This window comes from Carettochelys insculpta, chromosome 20 (assembly GCF_033958435.1).
Source record: "Carettochelys insculpta isolate YL-2023 chromosome 20, ASM3395843v1, whole genome shotgun sequence".
Taxonomy (NCBI): Eukaryota; Metazoa; Chordata; order Testudines; family Carettochelyidae; genus Carettochelys; species Carettochelys insculpta.
In genome coordinates this window covers 522,116-549,394 of record NC_134156.1, presented here as the reverse complement: position 1 = coordinate 549,394, position 27,279 = coordinate 522,116, and the positions used below count along the sequence as shown (strand labels likewise).

The following is a 27,279-nucleotide window of genomic DNA, read 5'->3' as shown; positions in this document are numbered from 1 at the left end:
CCTGTTGTGGTCTTTATTACTCACGGGCCATCTAAGTGTATGAGAAGGATTGACAGGTATCATGGTCTAAGAGCTAGAACTCTGGTCTAGGAGTCTGACACCTGCATTCTATTCCAAATGCTACCAGTGACCTGCTGTGTGACCTTACCCAAGTTGTTACATTAAGTTGTTCTTTTATTTCTCTTCCTACTCTTTGTCTGCTTGTCTATTAGGGCATACCAACTGCAGTTTTATAGTTGGGATAAAGTTTGATTTTGTACTAAGAGCAGGGATTCGGCCTCTGTATGAAAAATATAGTATGTGCTCTCCAGGCCTGATCATTTGAGTATCGAATGAATTTTTTAAGAATTTACAACTAGGGTTAAAATTTAATGGGTGTGTTTAGAAATTCAACATCTTCTATCAAGACTTTCCTCCCTCATTGATCATGTTAATGGAATAACATGGGTTCTCTGTGCAGGGAATTTTAGGGAGGTTGACTGTGAAGTCCCACCATTTCCAAAATGGTTATCTCAGTCTCACTAAAAACAGAAGCTGCCCTTAGCAAATATGGCAGTACTACTACTTCTCATGGCTTTTCTGTCTGCCTCCCAAAAGCCTGCATATTGTCTTCCCTGAGCTTTGGTTTATTTTATTCTCACTTGGAAAAATGGGAGGCACTTGCCATTTTAAGAGAGCACGTCCTGATTGAGGACGTTTGTTCTTGGGCCTATTGAAAATAACGAAAGATGATGGGTATTTTGGAAAAAGGAGCAACTCTTTGTGAGCTTCTCTGAAGGAGATTTCAGGTCTCACTCCCTACTGACAAACTTCCAGCTGTGAAAAATAATAGCAAACAATGACCATTAAACTTTAATATTTTATTTTGAGGGACAAGCTCTTTTCTTGCCCCTCCTTTTACCATTTGGCTGTATCCTCCAACCATTTGCTCCCCTCCTTTAATTTTGGAGTTGTCTGAAAATCAGCATAGCTTAACTTTCAGAAAAGAGTCACTCTGCAAAGAAGGTTACAAACAGTTCTGCAGAAAGGGGGCTAGGTCCTTTTAAGTTATTCTTGAAGAGCTGGGAAGCCAGAGAGGCTCCTGGTTTGGGCTGCACTTACCAGGGAGATTCACACACTGGCAGCTGACAGTCTGACCCAGCTGTGGTGTAGTTTCCCCTGCTGGATGCTCTCCAGAATGTTCTTTGGGCCTCGTGCTTAAGCTTCCCTTGGTCTGGGAATGGTCCAGCAAGCTTTGACTTTTGATTCTTTGGCCCTTTGGTCATGCTTATTGGGCACAGGCATTGTTAAGTGGATCTTGTGGTCAACGCACCTAGCCACACATCCGGCTATTCCTGGCCCTACAAGATACACTACTATAACCCCAGTAAACCTTTCCTAGTGCACCAACCTTATGGGCAGTCAGGTTTATTATTTATCCCTTTGCATAACACAAGAACTGGTCTCCCAATGAGTCAGCATGTTTAAAAAAAAAAAAAAAAAAAAAAAAAAGGTAAATCTTCACACAATGCTCAGTTAACATGTGGAACTTGTTGCCAAGAGATATTGTGAATGCCAGAAGTCCACGTCTACACAAAAGGGCAAGGTTGAATTAAGATATGCAGCTTCAGCTCCAGCTTCATTAATAATGTAGCTGGAGTGGATGTACCTTAATTGGAGCTTCAGCTCCAACTCAACTGTGGGAGGTCGATGGAAGCAAATGTTCTTACGAACTTCCCTTACTGCTAGCACTGGGTAGGAGTACTGCACCAATGGGGGCGCCCCATACGTTCAATTTAGCATGTATTTACAAGATCTGCTACACTGAACTCCACAAGATTGACCACGGTAGCATCGATCTTCCTCAGAGTGAAGACATGCCCAGGATTAAGAAGAATTAGGTACGTTTGCAGAAGATAGGTCCATCAGTGCCTAAGATAGTCAGGGACACAGCTGCATACTCTAGATGTCCCTAAACTCTTCCTGCCAGAAGTGGAGATTAGAAACGGTGTGAATCACTTGCTGAGTGGCTTGTTCTCTTCATTCCCCCTAAAGAAGGAGAGTTCAAAGTGGGGGGCATAAAATTTTGTAAGCAGGGGCACAGAGCGATCAGGGTGCCCCTTCTCCTCCACCTCCTATGCAGACTCCGTTACCTTCCCCACAGCCACTCTGCTCCTATTATGCTGAGCTCTTTCACGAGCTGTCTCCTAGTCTTTCCTTTCTCCCTGCCACCCAGGCAGCAGCTTGCTCCATGCCTCTTTTCTGGGGGGAGGGTGTGACCTTGCTGCAGGAGAGCAACTTGATTAATCACCCTCTTGTGGAGAAGTGAGCAACGGCTGAGTGTGCAGGAGAACTCAGGCTGAGCTTCCCACAGCACACAGCCAGCCCCACATCTTACAAAGGGCTCTGCTTGCAGCTGCTATCAGGAGAGGCTGGGGAACAGTGTGGTTAAAGAAACAGGCAGGCTTCAAACTATATGCAGACTAGACAGCTCAGCTCCCAGGCTAGACCAGATCAGTGGTGTAGGTTGCATATTAAGAAAAAATATTCCAGCAGGAGTGGTGAAGCACTGAAATGTGTTACCAAAAGAGGTGGCGGAATTTCCATCCCTAGAGGCTTTTAAATCTCGGCTTGACAAGGCCCTGGCTGGGATGATTTAGTTGGAGTTGATCCTGCTTTAGGCAGGGGGCTGGACTAGATGATCTCCTAAGATTCCTTCTAGTTCTAGGATTCTGTGAACACTTGCCAGCTGCTCCCACCAGGCAGGGCCCTCAGGAAAAGTAAGTCCCCTTTCAGCAGCATGCTGAGATCTCCCATGCACTGGCTCTGGGCTCAAGCTCCCTCAGGGGCTTTGCTTTACAAATGCTAATTCTATATTGTAAGTCCTGTTCAGCCTTAATTCCTTGAGGCACTCCAGGGCTGTGCTTGCTTCAAAGCTTCTGAGAGTCTGATATAAAGAGAGAGGAATATATTTTGTTTAAAGTTTCATTGCTGCTGTGACTTCTTTACAATAAGAAGCAGTGTAACTTACAAAACAAGCACAGTTAGTATAAACTGCTTTCTGCTTAGTTGCAGGGTCAGAGAAGTGATCCCATTGGTCCAGTCCCTAAAAGAGGAAATGTATAAAATTTGTTGGTCTCTCTTCCTTGAATAAACAAAAAATGAAAGCCAAGCTTTTCAAAGGAAAAAGTGGCATTTGGATAGCTGACTTATCCCCTCCCTCCCCACTTGGCCCTGGGGCCTCTGCTGCCACCATTGCTGAGAGAGCACAGCACCTCGCTTCCCAGAAACCACCGGCTGCTTCCAGGGGGGTGGAGGAGTTGCTATTTGCAGGGACAAAAATGGGGCCCAATGTAAAAAACTTGCTCAACCCTGCTCTAAAGCACCTGACTCTGGCTACTGTCAAAAGACAAAATACTGGGTTAGATGGATGACTCCTGCTCTGAGCCAGTATGGCCATTCTTATGAATTTGTGGCTAAATTGAGGTACCTTGTTTTGAACTTTGTTGTCTTTTTGGACAAGAGCATTAAAACCAGAGTTCTAGAACAGAGAGCCCTAGAGGGACATAGGGCATCACTTTTAGAACTGGGAGGGTATAGCTCTCTTTACTAGCAATGGAAGGAAAGGATGGGCATGGAATGGGAGAGGTGGGACTTTCTTCTGTGCCCAGTCATGGTCCTGCCGTGCTCTGCCCCTCATGGACCCCACTAGACTGCACCCACTGAAGGAGGGGCCCACCTGCTCATCTGGACATGGAAAGTGTACCCCCAGGGCACAAGTGGGAGGGAGAGCATGTTTCCCCCATCCCTTATCTCCAGTTGCTCCCAGCTCTTTCACTAGAACTCCCAGAGTGCCACAATAAACAACAAATTGTTCACTCAACTATTTCAAGCAGAAGTTGTCCAAATCAAATTGCATTTATTACATACTGAGTTGTTGGAGATCCCTTCTCTGCCCTACAGCAGGAAGATGGACCTTGCTTCTTGCAGAAGTATGCCTCTATGATACTAGCTCTGAAAGGGGAAAGTAGGCAGCACTGAAGCTCTATGTATCAGATGTCAACCAGTATCATTGTGCAGATTTTCTATAAAGGGAAACACCGTAGCTGCAATGATCTGATGTTATTACTCATTTTTGGAGCATTATACATATCATGCACAGTTATGTTTGCAACCCTCCTATTTTGTGTAATACATTACTTTGTCTGGAATTCTACCTCTTCCCTTTAATACCAGTTTATCATTATAGACGTATATTGTTCCAAAGGCATGGCTCTGTGGTGGAGTTTCAACAACCCCTTCCAAAGTAAGATGATGGACTCCATGAGAGTCTAAATGATAATGACCATCATGGAGGTGCCCTGCGAGAAAGCACACCACACACTGATGAGAATGAATGACGGAAAGGGCATCTTTATAATTCCAAGCAAGGCACGTACTCTCTGTAGAACCTGGATGAACGGGAATGTGACCTGCAGTTGGGGGGAAAAAGGCAGAATAATGGTAAGAGAAATCACTGGTGACAACCACAGGTAAGTGTATTTTATATTGTCTCTATCTGAAGCTGGATTATGGATGCTGGAATCTTAAGGGCTTGGAGTGTAGTGAAACCCCTAAAACCTTTCTTTAAGTTCGGTTTTGCATGCAAGTTGTAATGTCATATGGAACTGGAAATAGACCATCACTTGACCTAACCACATCAGTTACACGACCGGGGGCTCCCACTCCTGCACTTCCACCAATGTGATATATGCCATCACGTGCCAGCCATGCCCCTCTGCTATGTATACTGGACAAACGGGCCAATCACTTCGCCAAAGAATGGACACAAATCAAACATTAGGAATCTGAATAAACATAAACCTGTCAGTGAGCATTTCACTCTAGCAGGTAAGATGTCCAAAATTTGAACCTGTGCATTCTAAAACAAAGAAACTAACACCAGATTAGAAAGGGAGATCTCTGAGTTGGAGTTCATTCTCAAGTTTGATACTTTTCACTTCCAACTCAAAGATATCAATTAACTTACTCATTACAAGGAGAGTTTCCTCACCTCTGATATTTGTATTGATACCAGGCAGCCCGCTTAATAGACACGGAGAAACTAACTTTCTTCCCCTCTCCGCTCCCACTTTTGTGTAGCTGATTTGTCAGCTTTTATTTCATTTTCTCCTCTCTTAAATTGTCTGTCAGTTATCGTTCATCAGGATTTTCCAGATCTGAAGAAATGGGTCTAGCCTATGAAAGCTTAACACCTAATAAATTATGCTGTTAGTCTTTAAAGTGCTACAGGACTTTTGTTTTGATTTCCAGAAAGCCTTTGAGATTTCCAGAAAGCCTTTGACACGGTCCCACACCAAAGGCTTTTATGTAAATTAGGTGGTCATGGGATAGGAGGAAAGATCCTTTCATGGATCGGGAATTGGTTAAAAGACAGAAAACAAAGGGTGGGAATAAATGGTAAATTTTCACAATGGAGGAGGGTAACTAGTGGTGTTCCCCAGGGGTCAGTTCTGGGACCGATCCTGTTCAACTTGTTCATCAATGATCTAGAAAATGAGGTAAGCAGTGAGGTGGCCAAGTTTGCAGATGACACCAAGTTGTTCAGGACAGTCAAAACCAAAAGGGATTGTGAAGAACTACAAAAAGATCTCAGCAAACTGAGTGATTGGGCAGCAAAATGGCAAATGAAATTTAATGTGGGTAAGTGTAAGGTAATGCATGTTGGAAAAAATAACCCAAATTACACGTACTACATGATGGGGTCAAATTTAGCTACGACAGATCAGGAAAGGGATCTTGGAGTTATAGTGGATAGTTCTCTGAAGACATCCACGCAGTGTGCAGCGGCAGTTAGTAAGGCAAATAGGATGTTAGGAATTATTAAAAAAGGGATCGATAAGACAAAAGATATCATACTTCCCCTATATAAAACTATGGTACGCCCACGTCTTGAGCACTGCGTGCAGATGTGGTCTCCTCACCTCAAAAAAGATATATTGGCATTAGAAAAGGTTCAGAAAAGGGCAACTAAGATGATTAGGGGCTTGGAACGGGTCCCATATGGGGAGAGGCTAGAGAGACTGGGACTTTTCAGTTTGGAGAAGAGGCGATTGAGGGGCAATATGATAGAGGTATATAAAATCATGAATGGTGTGGAGAAAGTGAATATAGAAAAATTATTTACCTTTTCCCATAATACAAGAACTAGGGGACACCAAATGAAATTGATGGGTAGTAGGTTCAAAACTAATAAAAGGAAATTTTTCTTCACACAGCGCACAGTCAACCTGTGGAACTCTTTGCCCAAGGAGGCTGTGAAGGCCAGGACTCTATTAGGGTTTAAAAAAGAGCTTGATAAATTTTTGCAGGTTAGGTCCATAAATGGCTATTAGCCAGGGATAAAGTATGGTGCCCCTAGCCTTCAGAACAAGGGCAAGAGATGGATGGCAGGAGATAAATCACTTGATCATTGTCTTCTGTTCTCCTTCTCTGGGGCACCTGGCATTGGCCACTGTCGGCAGATGGGATGCTGGGCTGGATGGACCTTTGGTCTGACCCAGTATGGCCATTCTTATGTTCTTATGAAGATACTACTTCTGAGACAACTCCCTCATGTATTTCTAATATATCTATGTACTGCATCCCAGCTGAGTTATACTCAGATTCTCAAAAGATCACTGCCTTTAGTCAACTAAAACTGTGCACTGAAGTTATGTCTACATTACAAATTACACTGGTCTAATTTACACCACTGACATTTGTGAATTACCCACACCTGAGTGATATGAGTTATACTAAGTGCCAATGGAGATAGTGCTATGTCAATGGGAAAGCTTCTCACACCAACATAAACTATCACCTCTCAGAGGCAGGCGCTATTAAGCTTTAGAGCAGGGTGGGCAACAATTTTTGATTGTGGTGGACAGAGGTGCTCCAAGACTTCAGAAAGTGGCAAGGGCTGCACTCTTCCATGATATTAATGGTGGGGGTGTGGAGGTCTGTGATGGAGATTGGATGCAGAAGGAAGCTTAAGGGGAGGGACTGGGGTCTGAGAGGGAATTTGGGTGAAGGAGGTGGTTGTGACCTGTGGCAGAGGACTGAGATGCAGGAGGGTGAGCAAGGGTTTGGGCTGTGACCTAGAGCAAGAGGGAATGTGACTTGGGCAGGGAATTGGCATGCAGGGGGTTTGGGCTGTGACCCAAGGCAGGGACTGGGACACAGGGCAGAAGGGGGTTGTGGCTTGGGGCAGGGGACTGGGGTGTAGGGTTGCAACCTAGGGTTAGGGGGGTTGTGACATGGAGCAGGGGATTGGATGCAGGATCTGGGATTGGGTATGGCTGCAGGAGGGGCAGAGAGTTTAGGTTATGTGGGCTAGGGGAGACAGAGGGTTGGGGGAAGGAAGGTCTAGAGTACCAGAGGCAAGCTCTGGCTGGGATACTTACCTGGGCAGCTCCTGGCCAGCAGGACTCTAAAAGCAGGTTCTCTGCATCTCCAGACTGCTCAAAACTGCTTCCTGGTTCATGTAGCTCTCTGTTCCAGACCCAAGGGAAGGGGACAGATTCATGTGCAGCCTCCACCCCCACCAAGAATCTCTTAGCTCCCATTGGCCAGAAATTGGAAACAAGACAGTTGGAGCTGAGATATTTTGCAAGGGGTCAGGAACAGAACAAAGTTTTCCCCCTTCCTTCTGGTGCCTGGAGTAGAGAGCTACGTGGGACAGGAAACTATTTAAAGCATTGACTGGCTGCTCTGTGCCTCAGATGGCCCATGGGCTGGACCTTGTGACTTGGAGGGCTACATGTGGTATGGTGGGCTGTTAACTTGCGCACCACAGGTTTAGAACATCTTCATCACTGTAAATACGCAGTGAAGACATAGCCTGAACAACATAATGCCAGTCCCCAAAGGGGTCTTGCAACACTCAGTACTGGAAGAACATTCTGATTTACATTTCTATTCACAAAGCTCGCATAGCGTAAAATGATTCTTTACTAGGTGCAGTCATGCTGTTCCAAGAGTAAATCAGGTATATTCTTGTGCCAGTTATGAAGTGTCCTCAGTGACTATACCTGTTTTTGCTGTGCAGCCAGCTTGGTTGCCATACCCTTATTCTGGCTGTGCAGCTGGCTTGGCACACAGCACAGTGCCATGGCTATTTCAAAGTGTCAACTGAAGCCTAGGGAGAGGAGGAGGAAGATTACTCCAACTGTAGCTACTGTTGTTCCCCGGCTCAGTTGTTCCTGTACTTTTGATGTATTGCCTTTTACCACATGGGGCACTTGGCTCCAAGAACAATATTCCTGCTATTTGAATCAAGGAATTCCAAGATCTAGATGCCTTCAAATACCAGATCTTTCCCCTTCCCAAATTTCTAATACACCCCCCCACCCACCCACCCACACAAAATCCCAGCATGACTGCTCTAACACAGCAACTTCCAATACAGGGTAGTAGCCAACTGCCACCCGACTAGGATCCCCTCAAATCTGCAGATCCCTTTCTTGTTCCTGTCCAGCATAATCTCTTCCTGTTGTGGAAAAAGTACGTGTGAGGGAGAAACTGAATGACTCTCGACTATAAGATATGGTAGGAAAGCCCATGAATGAGGAAGACTGGAGTATGTGCAGCATCCCATCAGGCTATCACTGTGGCTTATTCCTTCACAGATCTCAATTCACATTCATTCACATACACAACAAGCAGACCTACCTACAACCACAACTTTCTCTTGATTTGTGTCACAGAATGTAAGAACCTCATTGAGCCAATCCAGCTGTGCTTGGCTAAATCCTCCATTGAACGCTACAAATTGTGGTTCAGGAAGTCCTGTAATGAAGACAGGTGGTCAAGCATGCACACGAAATAACTAAAGCAGGTTGGAAGCAGCTTTCTATGCAGGTCTTATGTTTAGGATAAAACAGCTTCCTTTCCCCTGAGAAGCTCTTATATGCCTTCTGCCTCCAAAAATTCACAGCTGCCTTGAGTGAATGAGAGAAAGGGATTCACTAGTAATTTTGCTTTGGCATTGCCGCACGTGCAGGTGTCCAACACTTGCCTCACAGCAACTAAGCAGGACAGAGGCCAAACTTTGTGAGTGGCATTCTGAGCTAGCAGTTGGACATGAGCCCCTTGCATGTGTTGAGTTCCATCTGCCACTGCCTCAGTTTTGTCTAGTACCCTCTACAGGAAAGTAGTAAGGGCTCCTCCAAAATGCAAATGAAACAACAGCATGAGTGTGAATTTTTCAAAAGAAAAAGACAGCTTTCAGGATCAAAATAACCTTATAGTGTGAGGCAAGACTGCCCCTCTGCCTTGGCACACCTGTGCAAAACTAGGGAAGGTAAGGGTAAACCTGGTGTGACATAGTCAAAGCAGCAGCTCTACAGGTAAGTCAGTCGCCCATCTTTAAAGACGCATAACAGGATTCCATTTTGATCAATAAACAGCTCGAAGGTGTCTCCTGTTAAACTGATAAATGTACTTCACGGCTACATCTACACTAGCCAAAAACTTTGAAATGGCCATTTCAAAGTTTACTAATGAGGTGCTGAAATACATATTCAGCGCCTCATTAGCATGTGGGCAGCTGCAGCACTTCAAAATTGACACGGCTTGTCGCTGCGCGGCTCGTCCAGACAGGGCTCCTTTTCGAAAGGACTCTGGCTACTTTGAAGTCCCCTTATTCCCATCTGCTCATAGGTGTCACCTAGATTACAGTTGCCCCAAAGTCTGGCATGTAAGAAGCTTTAGAACAGATAGTATTCAGTTGCTGAAATCTAGCTGGCAGACAGCTCCTGACCTCTATATAACTTACGTCCTGTCAGCAGGATCACCTCTGCTACTCCCCTCCAAAACACTCACTGAAACAACTGGCCTGCAACTGAAAAAGCAGGCTAGCCAATTTAAAAGGTACAAGGGGGCACCACAAAGACCAGTCCTGGACTGGTAAATTCACTGGTGAACTGTGCTCTCAACACTCTGAATGAAAATTTGTAAACCATACAAATTTATATTATTTCATTCTGCCTGGGAAGACAGCTCCTGTAAAGTATAGAAATGGGATTATCCGAGAAATGTTACTTTACGCTTTCAGCCTCTGCATGGGCCTAGAAAATGTCATAGCATAACCAAACCAAGGTATTGAGGTTTAGCAGAATAGTTCCACCTTCACACCAGTCATAAGAGGGTCTGTCAAGGCATATCCCCAAAGACCCTCTACGGTCTTGTGCTTTAATACTGATAAGCCCATGAGGTTAATTGATGGAGAAACCCCACAGAAGACCATGACATCATGGAAGATAGCGTGGAGTTGCCTAAAATAAGACTGTCTTAAGGAGCACTTGAACAGCACTGGGTAAGAAACATCTGTTGTGCAGATTATGTGGGGAGCTCTTTTGCTGACTCTGTTCAACAAGAGCCTCAATGATAAAGTTGACCTAAAACTTCGAGAAGAGACTTGTGCCTAATGGTCAGTAGATCACAGGACAAAATAAGATGAGTTAAGATCTTTCTAATTTGCCTTGTATTGAGAAGTTGATGCCCAGAGATGGAATTCTAAGTATATACTTAGAGGAAACAATGAACTTTACCCAGTGGTATGTTGAGTCAAGAGCAAGGAAGCTCACACTAATTTACTATCCAGTAGCATTTCTTGCATTAATTATAATTAATTCTACTACAATGACATCTGAAGCAGAATATTGGGAATGCATGTTAACTTCACTCAGGCAGTACGATACCTGTGGGACTGTTCAGATTCTCATTGGGGTTTTTCTCCTTCAGCAGCTTCAAAGAATCCCGATATTTTTGGGTGGATTTATCCCTCCCAAGGATACTTAAATCATAAGAATCAAGTAAGATGAACCGAAATTTTGGGACTGGGCTAAAGTGATAAGCATAGTAATGTTCTGCAGCTGTGTCTCCAGGAGAGACCTGGCCCCAGGCCCCAGAGCCAAGGAAGTGCTGATCTTCTAAACACTTGCTGTTAAGTTCAGATTGCATTAAATAGTCTCTAGTAAAGTTGTACAATTCATGATTTCCCCATGTGTGATGGACTGGGACACTAAGCTTTTTAAACTCGTTCATAACTCTTCTCAGAGCACTTTCTGATATGTTATGTTGAGCATTAAAACCATCAATAATATCACCAAGCTGCAGCACAAACTCAAGTTGAGTGCCTTCCTTATTCCACTCATCAACTGCACTCTGGAGAAGATGAAGGCTGTGTCTGTAGTATCTCCTCCGGGATCCCCAGAAGTCATAACCATCCGCTAGATCAGCATATTGAATATCTGCTATGATCCCAAACGAAAAGCACAGCTCAGAGTTCCCTTTGAAAGCATCAGGTCTCCCTGTAGAAGTTGTATCCATAACTGTCAAACCAGGCTCCTGAAATCTAATGCAGGAAAAAGACACACAAGGCTTAGTTCAAACAAAGCTCGTTGCTTAACAAAGAAATCAGCTGCAGCACCCAGAAGCACCAATCTCTCCAAATTCCCCCCCAACGCCCCCGCCGCGAGAGACCTGCAGAACTCCTTGGCATAAGCTGTCACTTTCAGAGAGCAACAGACGCCTGCTACTCTTGCAAAAAGCAAAGGGCATATTTGCACAGTAGTAAGGCAATACTCCTTTAACAGGCAACACTGCCAGGCGAAAAGTGATGGGGAAGAGTTGAGCTTACACCTGTAACGCAAAGCTACGAACACGGTAAGGATGCTGCGATTGGCCCCAGGACGCGTACTGCCAACCCAAGGAATTCAAAGCAACGGCCGATTTAAAAACAAGCCCTCCTAAGAGCGCGCTCCCCGCCTGGTCTAAACCAACATGCAACGAAGCTTCGCCCTGGCAGTCGAGGAGAAGAGCGTGAAGCCGGGAATCCCCGAGGCTCCCGCATCAGGAGGCGCAGAGACCCAACTTCTGTTTAAAACCCGCGTGGCTTTTCCGCCAAACTGCTATTCCCCGCGGTCTGGCTCCTCGGGCGGGGCAGGGTTCCGGACCGCGCTCGGCACTGCTGCCGCCCGGGCTCTGGCGATGGTCCGGGAAGGCCCGGCGGGGGCAAGGCTCGCTGCCAGGCAAGCGCGAGGCAGCAGCAGCCCCGGCCCCTCTTTCGGGACGGTTGGGGCCATCACGTGTTACCTCATTTCCGCGCTCTTTGCCATGACGTCATCTCCCTCAGAGGGTGGAACACCCTCCACCCCGGGTGTGCGGCCGGGGGCGGGTTTGCCCGCAAAGGGGCGCTGCGGCGCATGACGGCCGCTTCCCGCGCCAGCGTGCGCTCGTCTGCTGACCGCCCGACGCCGCTGGATTGCGCGCGCTGACCGGAAGCGAGGGAGCCGGGCGGAAGCGCCGCGTGCTCGGCTGTGGCGGCTGCAGGATGGTGGGAGCTGGGCGCTTCTCCCTCCTCTGGGCGCAACGACTCCGGGCTCCGGGACGCTGCGGCGCGTGGAGGGGCCCGGTGAGAGGCACTTCCGGCGTCGAGAGCGGGCTGAGGAGTAGTCCGCGGCCAAAGTCCCGACCTCTCACCGGCCCGCCCCGCATCTGCCTTGTCGCGGCCGGTCTGAGCCTGTGCTCCGCCGCCTTCAGTCTCCTCCTTCTCAGTCTCCCCACAGCCCGTCCGCACACCCAGCTCTCCCAGCCTCGCGTCCCTCCGCCGGCCTGCGCCTCACCCTTCCCGGCTGGCGGCTCCAGGGCCAGGCCGGACCCGAGTACGCCTGACGCTTTAACCCAGTCCTCTCTTGTCCTTGTAGGAGCTCGCTGTCAGCGTGGCTCGCCGCTCACCGCGCCGGGAGCTGCCCCCTGCCTTAGTCCTGACTGCCCACCTGGCTACCACATCTCCCAGAGATGCAGCGAAGACGGGCCCCTCGAAGCCCGGGGTAAGGAGGCCCGGTCCTTAACGTCAGTTCTAGCAGGGCTTGATGGCTAAGGCCTATGTCTCCCACGTGACCTGGCCTGGTGAAGAGGGAAAGGAGGGTGGCAAAGTCCCTCTGTGGCTGCCAGAGCTGGAATTTCTTCCTTGGGGTAATAGGTTTATGGAAGTGTTGGTGCTCAGGAGCTTAAGTCACTTCCACCCACGTGCCTAAGGCTCTGGAAGGGGCTTTGGGTGCATGGTACAGGCCCTTGGCTGGGGATTTGGTGACAGGAAAGGTGTGGGCTGCAGAAGGGTGTGAGGCAGGGGTCAGCAACCCCATCATGGGTGCCAAGAGTGGCATGCAAGCCAGGAGCTCAGCCCTGATCTTCCCCCATACAGCTTGGAGCTTGCTCAAAGCCATGCCATCTGCGGGTTACAAAAGATCAGCTAATGCTACCAACCACCACCTAAATGGTAAAGCTCTGCATCTTCATTTGTTTATTAATGAAGCTGTAGTAAGTAGGACTATGGATGACTTTAAAAAGTATCATCAGTATTTCGACTGTACATTCAAGTCAAGAGGTTAGATTTCAGCATTCTGCCCCAGAAGGTTGCTGAACCCTGATGTGAGGAGTGCAGACTCTGACCTGAATTGGGGTCGGGTTCTGGGGGCAGGCTGTGGAAGGGAGTTTGGGTACAGAAAGGGATGGGGGAGAGAGGGTGTAGACTCTGGGCAGGAGTGGGGGAGTGCAAGAAAGTGTGGCGGGAAGGGGTGCCGCACTTACCTGGGGCAAACTCCCCTCAGGCAGTGGTTTCTGTGAGGTGAGGAACCCCACATGCTGCGGCCCATGTCCCCCGTCTGCCTGCACGCTGCATCCCCCAACCTGCCTTCTGCCCTCTGGGGGAAGCACATGGAGGCACACGCTCCCTGGAGCTTCAGGGAGGTGAGTGAGCCACAGGAAGCCACCCTAGCCTCACTGTGCTGGCAGTGGGTGCCCACAGTATGTTTTAAATTGCTTGGGGGCTAGAGAGAAAACAATCCCTGAACTTCAGGCACATATAACACTACAGATCTGGGCCGCATAACTGGCTTCCTATGTCTGTGTAGTGGCTGTATTTGTATGAGTAGAGGGATTTGGTTTTTGCTGGTTGTTTCTTAAATAGGATTTTGATTAATCTCACCTGTTGGTATTCTGTCTTTCAGTAAGAGCTGGGTGTTTATTTCATGAAACCATACTGGCATCTTTGCCTGTTTAAAACAAAAAAACAACAACACTTAGTTGAAAATGGTGAAATTAATTTTTTATGGAATCTTTTTCCTAGTAGCCAGTTTCCTGGAAGTCTTTGGCGATCACATTTGCGATTGGTGGAGCTTTGCTGGCAGGAATGAAATACTTCAGGAAGAAAAAGGAAGAACGTATGTACATGTCACATTATCATCCCCAAATTTTAGCAATTCCCCATCCAAGTCTTTATATCCATGCAAATGAAAACAGAACTAGTATGGCCGCAAGATGGAACTGTGGTTCTGAAGGGTGGCAATTGAGACAGAGTGCGTGGGCAGCCTGCTAGATACTTCATGAACATACGAGATGACAGCTCCCTGCCCAAAAGAACTTCTGGTTTAAATATACATGGAAATAAGATGCAAAACAAGGGGTTTTTTTGCAGATTGTCTTCTTCTGTTCTGCCTGTTTTACTCAATGGCTATGGTTACACTAGCAAGTTTTTCTGGCAAAATCCCAGTTTTGTCTACAATCTTGTGGAGTGTGGTGCACACACAAAATACATTTTGTTGACAGTATCTGGACAAAACAAAGCATTTTGCCGGCAGTGTTCTGCCTCAAAGCTTTGAGACAAGACGCTGCTGTTGACAGATTCTGTTAACAAAAAAGCTGTGTGTCTGCTCTGGGGGGACTTCTCTCGACAGACAGTGCATCCACAACAATGGGCAGCCCTGTCTGCTGTGCTTTGGGGGTGCCTGCTTTGTCAAGAGAGCAGATGGGCAGTCCAGCTGTTTTGTCAACAGAGCTGAGCATTCTCCCAGTTGGTGCGTGCGCGCGCGCGCGCGCGCGGTCACACTCTGTAAGCAGAAGTTTTATTGGTAAATCTCTCCTGACTAACTTCTGTTAAGGGTGCTGTAGTGTAACGGTAGCCACTTAGTTTTATTACCCTTTTCCTTTAGCTGTTGAATTCAGGGTCATATGCTCTTTGTGTGTCAGTCTGTATTTTTACCTTGTATGTACATATATATGTACTTACATATTTTATATTCTTAGCTGTTTTCAGTTTATTCAGTATTTTATTTCTTTCCTGCATTTGTTTTAATTTATCATCTTCTTGCTACTTCTAATTTAAAATTTGTATTGCACCTTAGTGTGCCTTTTTTAACCACATACTATTTAATGTGCTGTGAAAACTTACTTAGTTCTTTTCTTTTTGTTTTGATATTCATAACCAGTTAGACTGGTAGATCAGCAGTTTCCTTCCATCTCTAAAAGATGCTGACTCCTTAACTGCAAATTTCCCATCCCAATTCATATTTCCTAACTTCAGCATGTGAGGTCAAGGCCATCTTGATGATTATAAACCACTGTTGGAGCACGATAGGACGTAGTTTCTATGAAAAATGTCACAAATATTTGTTTTCTAAAAAGTTGTCTTTTCCATGTTGTCATGTTTCACTGTGGGCTTTGAAATTAGAGGTGTTACATTACTGTTGACATACTAAGCCAATGGTTGTCTTTGAAAGCCTTGTGACTCAAACTGTCTTTGGTTTTTGAGATCCTTTCTTCTCTTGTGTGTGGCGTACATGGTAGTAACCCTTCCATTGCTCCCTTGTTTCAGAGCTGGAGAAGGAGAAGAAGCGAGCTGTTGGGAAGGCATTGCTTGGAGGCCCTTTCTCACTTGTGGATCACCAGGGACAGCCCAAGACCAACAAGGACTTCCTGGGCGAATGGGTGTTAATCTATTTTGGCTTCACACACTGTCCTGATATCTGTCCAGAGGAACTGGAGAAAATGATTCTAGCAGTGGATGAAATTGGTAAATCCAGTTAGAATCCTAACTCTATGTAGCAGGAGGTTATCATTGTTACAGAACAGCACATTTATATTGATTGAGAGCAGTATTACTCAAAAAATGGATTTTTTTCAGCAAATTGCTCTATGTTTTAAAAAAACAAACAAACAGCATTTCATGTAATGAAATACTCTAGTGCAGCATTTCTCAAACTAATTTGGCCATGGACAATATTTGAGCTTGGAATATATGAAGGAATACATACCTACTGGCTGGAAGGGGAGAAGGGAGTGGAGGGTTTCATATTGAAAAACTGCCATACGTAATGCTTAAAAATTGATTTAAGAGTTTAGTTTTTTTTAGCTGTCTTTCATTTTACCAAGAATAAGAGAAAATCTTCTGAATGAACTGATGTCCTGATAGAAGAGAGCCATCGACAGCATTGCAGCAGGAAAGGCCCCTGGTCAGGATGGTATACCACCAGAGGTAATCAAATGTGCCGCGGACACACTCCTGGAACCCCTACATGAGCTACTGTGCCTGTGCTGGAAAGAGGGTGAGGTTCCACAGGATATGCGCAATGCTAACATTGTAACGTTGTACAAGAACAAAGGAGACAGAAGCAACTGCAACAACTACTGTGGAATCTCCCTCCTAAGCGTCACTAGTAAACTGTTCGCTCGTGTCATCCTTGGCAGACTCCAGAAGATTGCTGAGACGGTGTACCCCGAATCACAGTGCGGATTCCGCACAGAGAGGTCTACCATAGACCTGGCATTCTCTCTAAGGCAGCTGCAGGAGAAGTGCAGGGAGCAGAGAGAGCCACTCTACATAGCCTTCAACCTGACCACGGCCTTTGACTTGGTCAGCAGGGATGGTCTGTTCAAACTGCTCCACAAGATAGGCTGTCCTCCACGGTTACTCAAGATGATCCAGTCGTTCCACGAAGACATGAGAGGAACCATCCAATATGACAGCGCATTATCAGATGCTTTCAGAATCAGGAGCGGCGTCAAACAAGGATGCGTGCTTGCTCCGACATTGTTCGGGATCTTCTTCGCACTCCTCCTGAAGCATGCCTTTGGATTTTCAACAGAGGGCATCTTGCTGCACACAAGATCTGATGGGAAACTGTTTGACCTTGCAAGGCTGAAAGTTAAGTCTAAGGTGCGAGAAGTCCTCATCAGAGACATGCTGTTCGCAGATGATGCTGCTGTAGTGTCTCTCACAGAAGACCAGCTTCAAAAACTGCTGGATCAGTTCTCCAATGCGTGCAAGGACTTTGGGCTTACCATCAGCCTAAAGAAGACAAACGTACTCGGTCAGGATGTTGCTGAATCCCCATCAATCAGCACTGACAACTATACGTTAGAGGTCGTCCACGAGTTCGTTTACCTCGGATCCACCACCACTGACACCCTGTCGTTGGACACTGAGCTAAATAGGAGGATCGGAAAAGCGGCCACAACTCTGTCCAAACTCAGCAAGAGAGTGTGGAATAACAACAAGCTGTACACTCACACTAAAATGCAAGTGTACAGAGCCTGCATCCTCAGCACCGTCCTTGATGGCAGCTAGACTTGGACCCTGTATGCCCGCCAGGAAAAGAGGCTGAACGTCTTCCACTTGCGCTGCCTCAGGCGCATCCTCGGAATATCATGGAAGGACAGAGTGACCAACACCTCCGTCCTCGAGCAAGCTGGAATCCCAACCATGCACACCCTCCTCAGGCAGCGTCGACTCCGCTGGCTTGGCCACATCCACAGGATGAATGATGGAAGGATTCCAAAAGACATCCTGTATGGTGAGCTAGCCTCTGGCAAAAGACCTCCCGGACGCCCCCAGTTGCGTTACAAAGATGTCTGCAAGAGAGACCTCAGAGAGGTAGACATTGAGCTGGACAGTTGGGAAGAACTAGCAGACGACCGCAGCAGATGGAGGCAGGGGTTACACAAGGGCCTTCAGAAGGGCGAGTTGAAGATCAGACAGCTAGCAGAGGAGAAGTGAGCGCACAGAAAGCACAATAAGGACTTGCCAGACACCCACTACATCTGCAAGAGATGCAGCAAGGACTGTCACTCTCGTGTGGGTCTTTATAGTCACAATAGACGCTGTAAATGAAGTCCTCAATTGAAACTTTAAAGGGCGCGATCCATAGTCTATGCAGACTGAAGGATGCCTACTACTGATAGGAGGATGTTTAGCAACCCTATAATTAACTGTAAAAATTAAGTACAAACCCAAAACAAAACATCAATATAACAGCTGAAGGAAAGGTGATTTGTGGTTTTCTTCTGTACAAAAATAGAAAGAACAATATTATTCAAAAAAGGACTGTCCTTCCGTACAGCTTAAAAATCATTTTTATAAAAAAGAAATGCAAAACAATTTAGGTATGGAAAATTTCTTCAAATTTTGTCGTTTTATAAGTTTGTTTCTATAGAAAACTATTGGAAAATAAAGTTTAACAGTTTTTATAAATGGGAAGATTGTTTTTGTATCTTTTGATCACAAATCTGCTTAATATTAGGAATGATGCTGAAGAGTTGGATCCTCATATTAGGTGTAGCATCAGGTGATTTCTCTGAACACGACTCATGCCAAAACAATCCAAATTGACTCTGATTGTTTTGTTTTGAGTCATATAGCAACTACTATACTATTGTTAATTCATTATAAATATTAATGTACCTACAATCTAAGTACTATTCAAATGCCTTAGTATTTTTGATACACAATTTCATATTTAATATTTTTAGAAGGAAAAATATCGCTAGCATCAGAATTTCTTCATGGAACACCAGTGTTCCACTGAACACATTTTGGGAGCCACTACTCTCATGTTTCTCTCAGCTTACTAAACGGCAGTGGGACCTGCTGCTTAATGTATGTGAAAATGTCCAACTTTTTTAGGTGCTTTCTCTGCATCATATCAAAATAGATGCAAAATTATAGCAGCCCAAGTCAAACTGCGCCTCTTGCTTTGATCTTGGGGAAGGACTCATATGGTGAGTCATTGTTGGGTTCCTTTAATTTTTGTACTTGGCACTACTCTTTGGAATGTGGCATGGTCCTGTTAGAAGAGAGTTTACTTGTAAATGAAACCTTGGAGTGACTGCAAACCAAGGCTACCTGTTAGTTAAAGGGCAGCTAAATCTGTTCTGGGTAACAGAAAGAGAGGGAGAGCTTTGATACCCTAGGGTGTGATTGTAGATGGAAGATTGAGAGAGGTCCACATCTGTTTCTTGAGGAAGGAGGTATGGGCTGTCCAGCAGTACCTTGAGTAAAGGAAAAAAACGTGGGAGGGTAACTGCCAGCAGACAGTAGGCTTTCCTAGCAGGGAAGAAATTAAAGTGCTCTGGTCGAAGCAGTGGGGGGAAGGAAGAAGGCAGAAAGATAAGTCCAGCTCTTGTGACAATGACAATAGTTGAAAGATGGCCTATGGATCAAGTGGGATATAGGTTTTATTGGTGACAGGTTTTCCAGTTTTCCCAGAAGTAAACCTAATACATTAAGGAGAATGAGGAGAGGCAGATAACTTTTCGTCCTCTAGGAATGTGCAATGCAGCAGCAGAAAGTAGGTTTTGCTATTTATTCTGCTGCTGTTCCAGGAACCTTCCATGATCTCAGTGGTGTGGCATTGGTCACTGAAAAGTGTGGTGCACAGGATAGGTGATCCTGTATTTTGCATTTCATCTCCTTTCAACAGGGAGGAGTGCTTAGTTTGGTTTTTTTTCCAGCTGCCTGGTCTTGGGTACACCCTGAATTCTTTGCATTTCAACTGACCTGAGGTGCAGGGCCTCCATGTGAAGAGCAGGGGCTGCCAGAGCAGACACCAAAATTTGGAAAACTCCGTTTTATCTCATTGCACTTGTTCCATGTCCATGTCCTTTAAAAAAGTCCTTTAACCTTCCCAGTATCATTCAGCATTTCAATCTGTGCCAAAAAGGGTCTTCTGGGCTTTGACGATGTGTATTTGAGTTTGTCAAAACCCTCACTGTATGGGAGACAAGCTGTGGCATTGGGCCTGCTGAGAGCAATATTAATTCTTAATCTTTGTGATGGCAGACAAGATCCCATCTCTACCAGATGTCACTCCACTCTTCATTACAATTGACCCAGAGAGGGACAACAGAGAAGCCATTGCCAGATATGTTAAAGGTACCATTGCCTTTTCCTTGCATTGTGTATCTGTTCTGTCCTCATTGTTTCTTTTGTGACTTAAAAGATGGCTCGGCTCTCCCAAAGCTGGTTCTGGGTGGCGGAAATTTAGTATGGCTGATGTATTGCATTTCTGTTTAGAGTTTTCTCCCAAACTGATTGGACTGACTGGTACCAAAGAGCAGATTGAGCAGGTGGCAAGAGCCTATCGTGTATATTACAGCTCAGGCCCCAAGGATGAAGACAATGATTACATAGTGAGTAAAAGCAGGGCCTGTGCCCAAGTGCTTTATTATTCATACATTCCTTCACAGATTTTATAGTACAAAGAGAGAATTCTGGTAATCGAATTTAATATCCTACATAAATGCTTGCTTATATTTATTGCTGCAACTAAATGTTTAAATTAGAGGGGTTAGCCTCAGCGACCTAAATTGGGACCAAGTTACCATTGTGCTGAGTACAGTATAAACACAGGTAATGGGTACGTCTACACAGAAAATTAAAACCCATAAATGGCCCGTGGTTGCCACTGTACTGGTCTTGACGTCATGTCTTGGACACTTACTTTTAAGCAAAACTCTGCATTTGATATAGCCTGTCTGTTTTTCATAGCATAACTCTTGCTCTCTTTGATTCATGCCTCCTGCCTTACACCAGGCCTCATGCTTCGGCTCTATCATTCTCTTACGTCCTTTCTGAACATTGGGATGATCTGTTCCTGCACACTCAATAAAGATTCTTTAAAATACAGCCAGCTTTCCTGGATTCCTTTCTGCCTCATATTTATTCTCTCAGGGAATCCTGCCATCAGCTCCCTGACAGAGACAGTCTGCTTTTCTGAAGCTCAGAGTCTTTGTTCTGCTGCTCTCCTTTCTTCCCTTAGCCAGGATCCTGAGCTCAACCATCTCATGGTCACCGCTGTCCAGGTTGCCACCTACTTTTACTTCTCCTACAAGTTCTTCCCTGTTTGTAGGCAGATGGTGAAAAGGAATATGACCTCTGGTTGGTTCCTCCAGCACTTGCCACCAAGAAATTGTCCTCAGCACTCTCCAAAAACTTCCTGGATTGTCTGTGCACTACTGTACAATAGGGTTGCAACATTTGTGAGAGTTGGGTGTTGAGAACCCTCGCGAATGTTGAATTTCATGAATATGGTGAAGTGGCAGCCACTGGCGCTCCCTGCCTGGAGCCCCGGTGAGGCAACCCACTTCTTCAGATGTGGAAGTAGTGCGGAAAGTGAAAAACTTCAAGTTCATCCTGTTTGTTTCCTAGGCTTTTCATGTTTGTGTCTTGGCACCTAAGATAACTAGCCGATTGCCCTACTTTCTGAGCATGAATCAGGAGGCTTCCCCTTTTGTTTCCTCTTGGTAGTCCACTTCCCGACTTACCTCAGGACTTCCGTCACCATCCCCTGGAAAACCTAGTCTAAATCATTTACACCTTAAATTGCAATAGCACATTTTAAATCTTTGCTAGCACCGTATAGCCAGCAGAGGGAGCCTCATATCAAGGCACACATGTCTGTCCCTTTACACACCTCCATACTCACTCACTCCATAGCTCTCTGTTTTCAGTAACATTATTGCCCTTGCTGTCTGCTCTGAGTGTTGAGTTTGAGTTACTGGAGCCTCCCCATCATCCTAACCTTTTGAGTTACATAAGCTGAAACTCTCTCTCCTGAGTACCTGTCTCACTGCAGGAGCCAGGGTTGTAGCACAGTGGGAGGTCAGAGATGTTAGGCTGACAGGCACTTAATCCAGGCATCAGAAGAGTTAAGGAGGGAAAAGTTATGGGAAAACAGGTCAGGTCTCATCTTTTCATCCCATCTTGTCCTCTCCGCTTATTATGCTTGAAGACTGGAACAGAGGGAAGCTGCCTGCAGCTTCTGCAAGGCTCCCCTACTTGCGGTGTTTCTTCACTCTGTTTACAGCTTCAGAGAGATAGCTGTGTTAGTCTGTATCTTCACAAAACACACAAAAAGCAGTCCTGTTGCACCTTTAAAGGCTAACAGTATTATTTATTAGGTGATGAGCTTTTGTAGGATAGACCCACTTGTTCACATCTGGAGAATACTGATAACTGAGATGATGGGAATTTAAAAGCAATATAAATAAATAAATAAATAACTGACAAAGTAGCTAGATAGGGCCAAAGGAAGGAACGGGAGGGGAAGGGGCAAGAAAAGAAGCCTCTGCAAGTGTCATATTAATTAGTTAAATGGAATGCCTGTGGTCACTATGAATATCAAAGGTGGGGAAATTGTTCTTGTACTGCATAAAGTGATTGATATCTTTGAGTCCAAGGTGATAGGTATCAAACTCGAAAATAAATTTCAATTCACATGTGTCCCTTTGTAATCTGGTGTTAAAGTTTCCCTGTTCTAGAATTTCCTCCTATTTGGCCTATTTCTAATCTGTAACTAGAGTCTCTTCTTTGTCGTAATTCTTCAGGTACAGATAATCGTATTGAAAGGCTAATGAGAGCACTAACCTTTGTCTTCCTGAATGGCACTCAGAACCTGCACCACCAATTTGCTCCCTGCTGTCTTACAGGTGGATCACACGATTATTATGTACCTCATTGGGCCAGATGGAGACTTCATGGACTACTATGGCCAGAACAAGAAGAATTCTGAAATTGCCTCTTCTATCGCTTCACACATGAGACAGCATAAACCCAGCTAAAATTTAAAAGCTGCAAAGGATGTTGCAAAGTCCAACTGTAAGGCAAGCTTACAGCTGCAATGAGCTTTTAACAACATGCCCTTATATCACATTTCCTCTCCAAATAAGAAGGTATATTATGTTGATTTCTGTGAAATGTAGCTGCTTTATCAGAAATCTGTACATAACCCTTCCCATCTGGCATTAATGGCAGCAATTAGTTTGGGACTCTTAAAATTTTTACATAACTTTTTTTGTTGGTGAAGGTACCTTTGCATCAGTTACGCACTCATTCAAGACCTTTTGGCCAGAGATAAGTAAGAACTGTTCTCTTCAGGGAAGGCTGTTCTCTGATTATGTTGAAGACTTGGCATACCAAAGGGCTCTTCCCCCTTTTCTTGTCTGCAGTGCCTTTATCTCTTGCGCAGGTAATGAGCTTTAATAGCAGTCCTAGCCTGTGGCTTACTGGAAGGTGAAGGGCGCTGAAGGCATGTCCTCTTCCAATTGTAGGACCAGCCCTGTACAGTGACTGAGTATCGTTTGGCTTCAGCCAGGGGATGAGGCATCACTTGTAAGCAAGATTTTTTTCAATGATTTAGAACGGTGTTACTCTCACTAGTAATCAAGTAGCTTGAGTTGTGGGTGGGTTTTCTCCTGGTGTAATCAGTCTTCTGCAGCTTTAGTCTGACAGTTTTGAAGCACTGAATAATGGAGTGGAGGAGTGATCAGGGATTCGTTTGTGTGTCCTGGTTTGCATACATAGGGCTGTTGATCAGGTAAAATGTATGCAATGCTCTGACTGTAAAATAAAGGAATTATTCTTACATTGCGTGCAGTTGATTTCTGTGGACTTGCCAGCAGCTAGCAAATCTGAATACTGCCTTCAGAGCGAGCAGAGTGTCACTTATATCTGGTGCTGCACACTGAGAGTAGAGAATCCAGTGGTTTCTCACACTGTCTTGAAAGTTGCTTTGGGTAGGGTAAAATCCATATTTACATGGGCATGTGAATAGTCTTTGTGAGAGGTGCTCAGTGCAGCCTTATAGGTAGTAAAGGATCTGGGGAAGTAGGTCTCATCACCTAGCAAATTATTTTGTTAGTCTTTAAAGTACTACATCACTTCTGGTTTGTTTTATTAGAATACAGACTAACATAGCTACCTCTCTGTTACTATTCAGTGTGTTGCTTGTCACTCTGGCACATCCATGGTAGAGAGGTTTTCCTCTTAGCTTGGCCATCTAGAGCTGTCTTATACGGTTACTAGGTATGAAGGGTGAGGGAGTAGGGTAGGAGGTGGGAGGAAGATGAAGGTGGAAGGAAGGAAGATGGATAAGGGCAGGATGGGTGAGAGGGTGGAGGAAGAGGCAGGGGGAGGAGAATCACAAGGGCAAGCAGGAGACTGGCAGCTTAGCATCCTTTTTGCAGCAGCTAGTTCTCCCACATTAAGTAGGCCCACTGAACCCTCACCCTGGTAAGCTTACCCTCTTGAACCCCTCTGCTGAGCCCGCCACACCCAGTTCCTCACCCTACTAAACCCTAGCCAGATGCTCTTGCCCCCCCACATCAAACTCCACATTGGTTAACTTATACACACCCACACACCAAGCCCCTATACCCAGGCACCTGTCTCTGAGGGCCATTTACTATCACCTGGATTCCCTATGGAGTCCCATTACTTCTGCACCCAAAACACCCTCCCAGGAGCCTTTGTGGATCCAGACATCCCACTCAGCTGCTTGCACCCAGAAACCTTTTATCCCATACATGGGTTCCCTCGCACTGAGCCCTTTACTTGGATTCTATTTGGCTGAACCCACCCAGACAACCCGAACCTCACAGGTCTGATCCAGGCAAGCTGCAGGATGGATCTGTCTTGGGAGGGAGAAGCAGCTCTGTGGCTGGGGGAATGGCAGCCCAGGGAAACTGAGTGGCCTACAACCCAAATAATGTTCCCGACCCTGGTCTAAAGGTATTATTGGTCCTGCCCAACCATGCAGGACAAAATTTGATTTTTGAGATCTTTCAGCTCTACATTTCTATGTTTCTATGTACTTCTTGTACTGGGCCTAGGAAGATGGCTAATTTTCTGATCTGTGGGGAAGCTGCTGTGGTTAATATATGTTTTTGTTTTGTTTTTCCATCTTTCAATAAACCTGTATAACTGGATGAAAACTAAGCTTGGAAAATAGAGGTGCCATTACAAAGCTTTAGGAAATGGTAATGTGCACCCGAGGCCTACTTTTTCTCCAGCAGTTTTGGGGAACAATTAAAAGGTTACTTTGTTTACAACAAGTTGCACGTCAGAAAGGAATTTCAGATCTGACAACAGATTGTTGTCAAAAGGGTGTATTCCAATGTAAGAAGATTCTTGTGGCACTCTTTTCTGCCTCTGAAATGCCAGATAGACAGATTAAAGAAGATTTTTTTTTGTCCTGTTTTAAGTGTTCACCAAGAATATGCTTGGCTCAGTTTGAATTGTGTGTGTTTGTGTCTTGTAGAGTTTAGCCTTCATTCTCAGCTGTTGAGGTATGGTGGCAGGTCTAGTAGAGGGTGCCATTCGTAATATTGGAGGTGAAGAGATTTCCAAAGGCAGTCTCATGCTTTAAATCTTGGATCAGTCCTAGGATCTGTTTGTAGACACTGACTGAATTCAGACTGATATTGCTAATGAGAACTGGACAGGAGATTTACTTTGAGTGCCTCCTTGTGTCAGTCCCATTCTAGGTGTGCACACACCCATATGTGTAGTAGTCAGATTTTTGTTTTGTGCTTTCTCTGCAGGATCAGATTCAATAAAGAAAAGTGGAAGGAGTTACACTTAAAAATAAACAATTGAATGCACAAATGGGGAATAACTGACTAGCCATACTACTTCTGAAAAAGGTTGAGGGACGTTGGGCCTGTAGTAGATTGTAGGGGGCATGCTTTGAAATGGCTGGCCAGTGATGCAGCCGCTCGCTGCGCTCAGAGGAGTATCTGGCCAGTGTTCTCAGTCTCTGCAAAGGCTTTGCTTGAGGGCTAAAAATAATTGTCCCTTACAAGACTCTTGAGCTGACTCGTGGTTGCTTGTGTGAGTTACACTGTTCCCCTAATAAACATAGAAGACATTCCTCAAGGGCCAGATTATCTCCTGTATCACACTGAAATGTACCATGATGTCAAGATGTTGGCAACTGTGTCATGCCTTAAAATGGCAGTCTATTCTTATCTCAGTACGAGGTGCAAGTTAACAGTTCCTTTCTCAGCTAAAGTGTGGTGTAAATTAGCAACAGGCCTGGTTATGCTCTCACTTCCAACAATGTAAGTCGGGCGTAATCCCTTTGGAGTCAAAGGAATGACCCCCACTGTCAGTGCAGAATATCATGAGGACTCTATTGATGCTGTCTTCCATATGATCACAGAACTGTCCATCCATTTCAAAGGCAGAAAAGCTGCCTCAGTATTGGAGACAGCTGACCCAGAAAGCACCAAAATAGAAGGGACCTTGGTGGGCCATGTGCAGAGTTGGGGGTGGGCCTGTTTGGTGGGGCTTTGTGTAGTCACCATCACTGGCAGTTTTTAAGAGGAGGTCTAGAGCAGTGTTTCTCAGTGACTGGGCTATGGGCTAGTACTCGTCTTTGAGATCTCCCTTATGCAATCTGGGATGGCAGCAATCTGGTCCTGGCGTCAAAAAAAATCTGAAAAGCACTGCTCTAGATAATACTCTTACCACAGTGCAGAGATCGGGGTGAGCAGAATTGTTATGTCTCGTCTCATTTTTCATCCCTGCAGTTCACAGCCCTCTTTCCCCCAACCTGGCTAATGTAATCCAAGCCAACAGAAATTTTGGTTGTGTTCATATGAAAAGAAATCCCTTTCGGCCCACGTGAGAAAATAAGTATGTAATGTAAAAACTTTATTAATTGGTATATACGTATGAATGCACATACATAAAAACAGTAACATATTTCAATATTTTAATTAGATGGATGAACCTGAGACCCAGTAGCTGATCGTGCTTGTGCCCCCTTATGAAATTTCAAGCCCCCCACTGGGCCCCCTTGTTCTAGGCAATTGGTTAGGCTTTAATAAACACTCCCACCTGTCTGTTCTCATTCAGTAGCTTTTCCCCCAGAAGAACAATTATTATATTTGATGCCACCTAAGAAACTGTCAACCAACATTATGGGTTTTCTTCCCCGTTTAAAACCTCTCTCCAGCTATACTGAAAGACAACAAGTGCTGTTGTTGAAGTCTTTCCCTTCCTTTTGTGTATCATTGATAAACAATTAAAAAGATGCTTCCTAATGTGTTTGTCATAGTTCTTAGCAGGCTGAGGTCCCTGTAGAGAGAACCTCAAACCTTGTTTCAACTCATTTAATGTTGGACAGTAACAGGGTCATGTTACCACCTTTTACAGTTTGGACCTACTTACTCAATCTGAACTAACACAGTAGTGCTCTGGTGGTAATAGTTATTTTTTCACTTGAACAATTGTTACTGTATTGCAGAAGGACACCAAAGGCCAATAAGAATTGGGATCCCACAGCACTAAGTGTATACAAACAAACTCCCCTGTCCTAAAAAAGGCTTAGGAGATAGGGAAACTAACAATAACAGGTG

At 45.3% G+C, this 27,279-nt stretch overlaps 2 protein-coding genes across 6 annotated transcripts; one reads left to right on the top strand and one right to left on the bottom strand.

Moving 5' to 3' along the window:
* Window positions 1-3,876: 3,876 nt before the first annotated feature.
* Window positions 3,877-12,269, bottom strand: ADPRM (ADP-ribose/CDP-alcohol diphosphatase, manganese dependent). Of its 5 annotated transcripts, XM_075014279.1 has the most exons (5): window positions 12,118-12,269; window positions 10,722-11,377; window positions 8,692-8,808; window positions 5,899-5,963; window positions 4,318-4,451 (listed from the first exon to the last, which is right to left on the bottom strand). In XM_075014279.1, the coding sequence occupies exons 1-4, from the start codon at window positions 12,138-12,140 to the stop codon at window positions 5,914-5,916; spliced, it is 846 nt and encodes a 281-aa protein (XP_074870380.1). In that variant the 5' UTR covers window positions 12,141-12,269; the 3' UTR covers window positions 4,318-4,451; window positions 5,899-5,913. The 5 variants fall into 5 exon arrangements, with proteins under 5 accessions (XP_074870376.1, XP_074870378.1, XP_074870379.1 ...); XM_075014275.1 differs by lacking the exon at window positions 5,899-5,963 and having other exon boundaries at window positions 3,877-4,451; XM_075014277.1 differs by lacking the exons at window positions 5,899-5,963; window positions 12,118-12,269 and adding an exon at window positions 11,665-12,086 and having other exon boundaries at window positions 3,877-4,451.
* Window positions 12,270-12,305: 36 nt separating this feature from the next.
* SCO1 (synthesis of cytochrome C oxidase 1) lies at window positions 12,306-26,964 on the top strand. The gene is made up of 7 exons (XM_075014280.1): window positions 12,306-12,436; window positions 12,729-12,854; window positions 14,156-14,246; window positions 15,677-15,874; window positions 19,919-20,011; window positions 20,153-20,268; window positions 22,567-26,964. Exons 1-7 carry the CDS (start codon window positions 12,356-12,358, stop codon window positions 22,696-22,698), a joined length of 837 nt encoding a protein of 278 aa, XP_074870381.1. The 5' UTR covers window positions 12,306-12,355; the 3' UTR covers window positions 22,699-26,964.
* The last annotated feature ends 315 nt before the right edge of the window (window positions 26,965-27,279 follow it).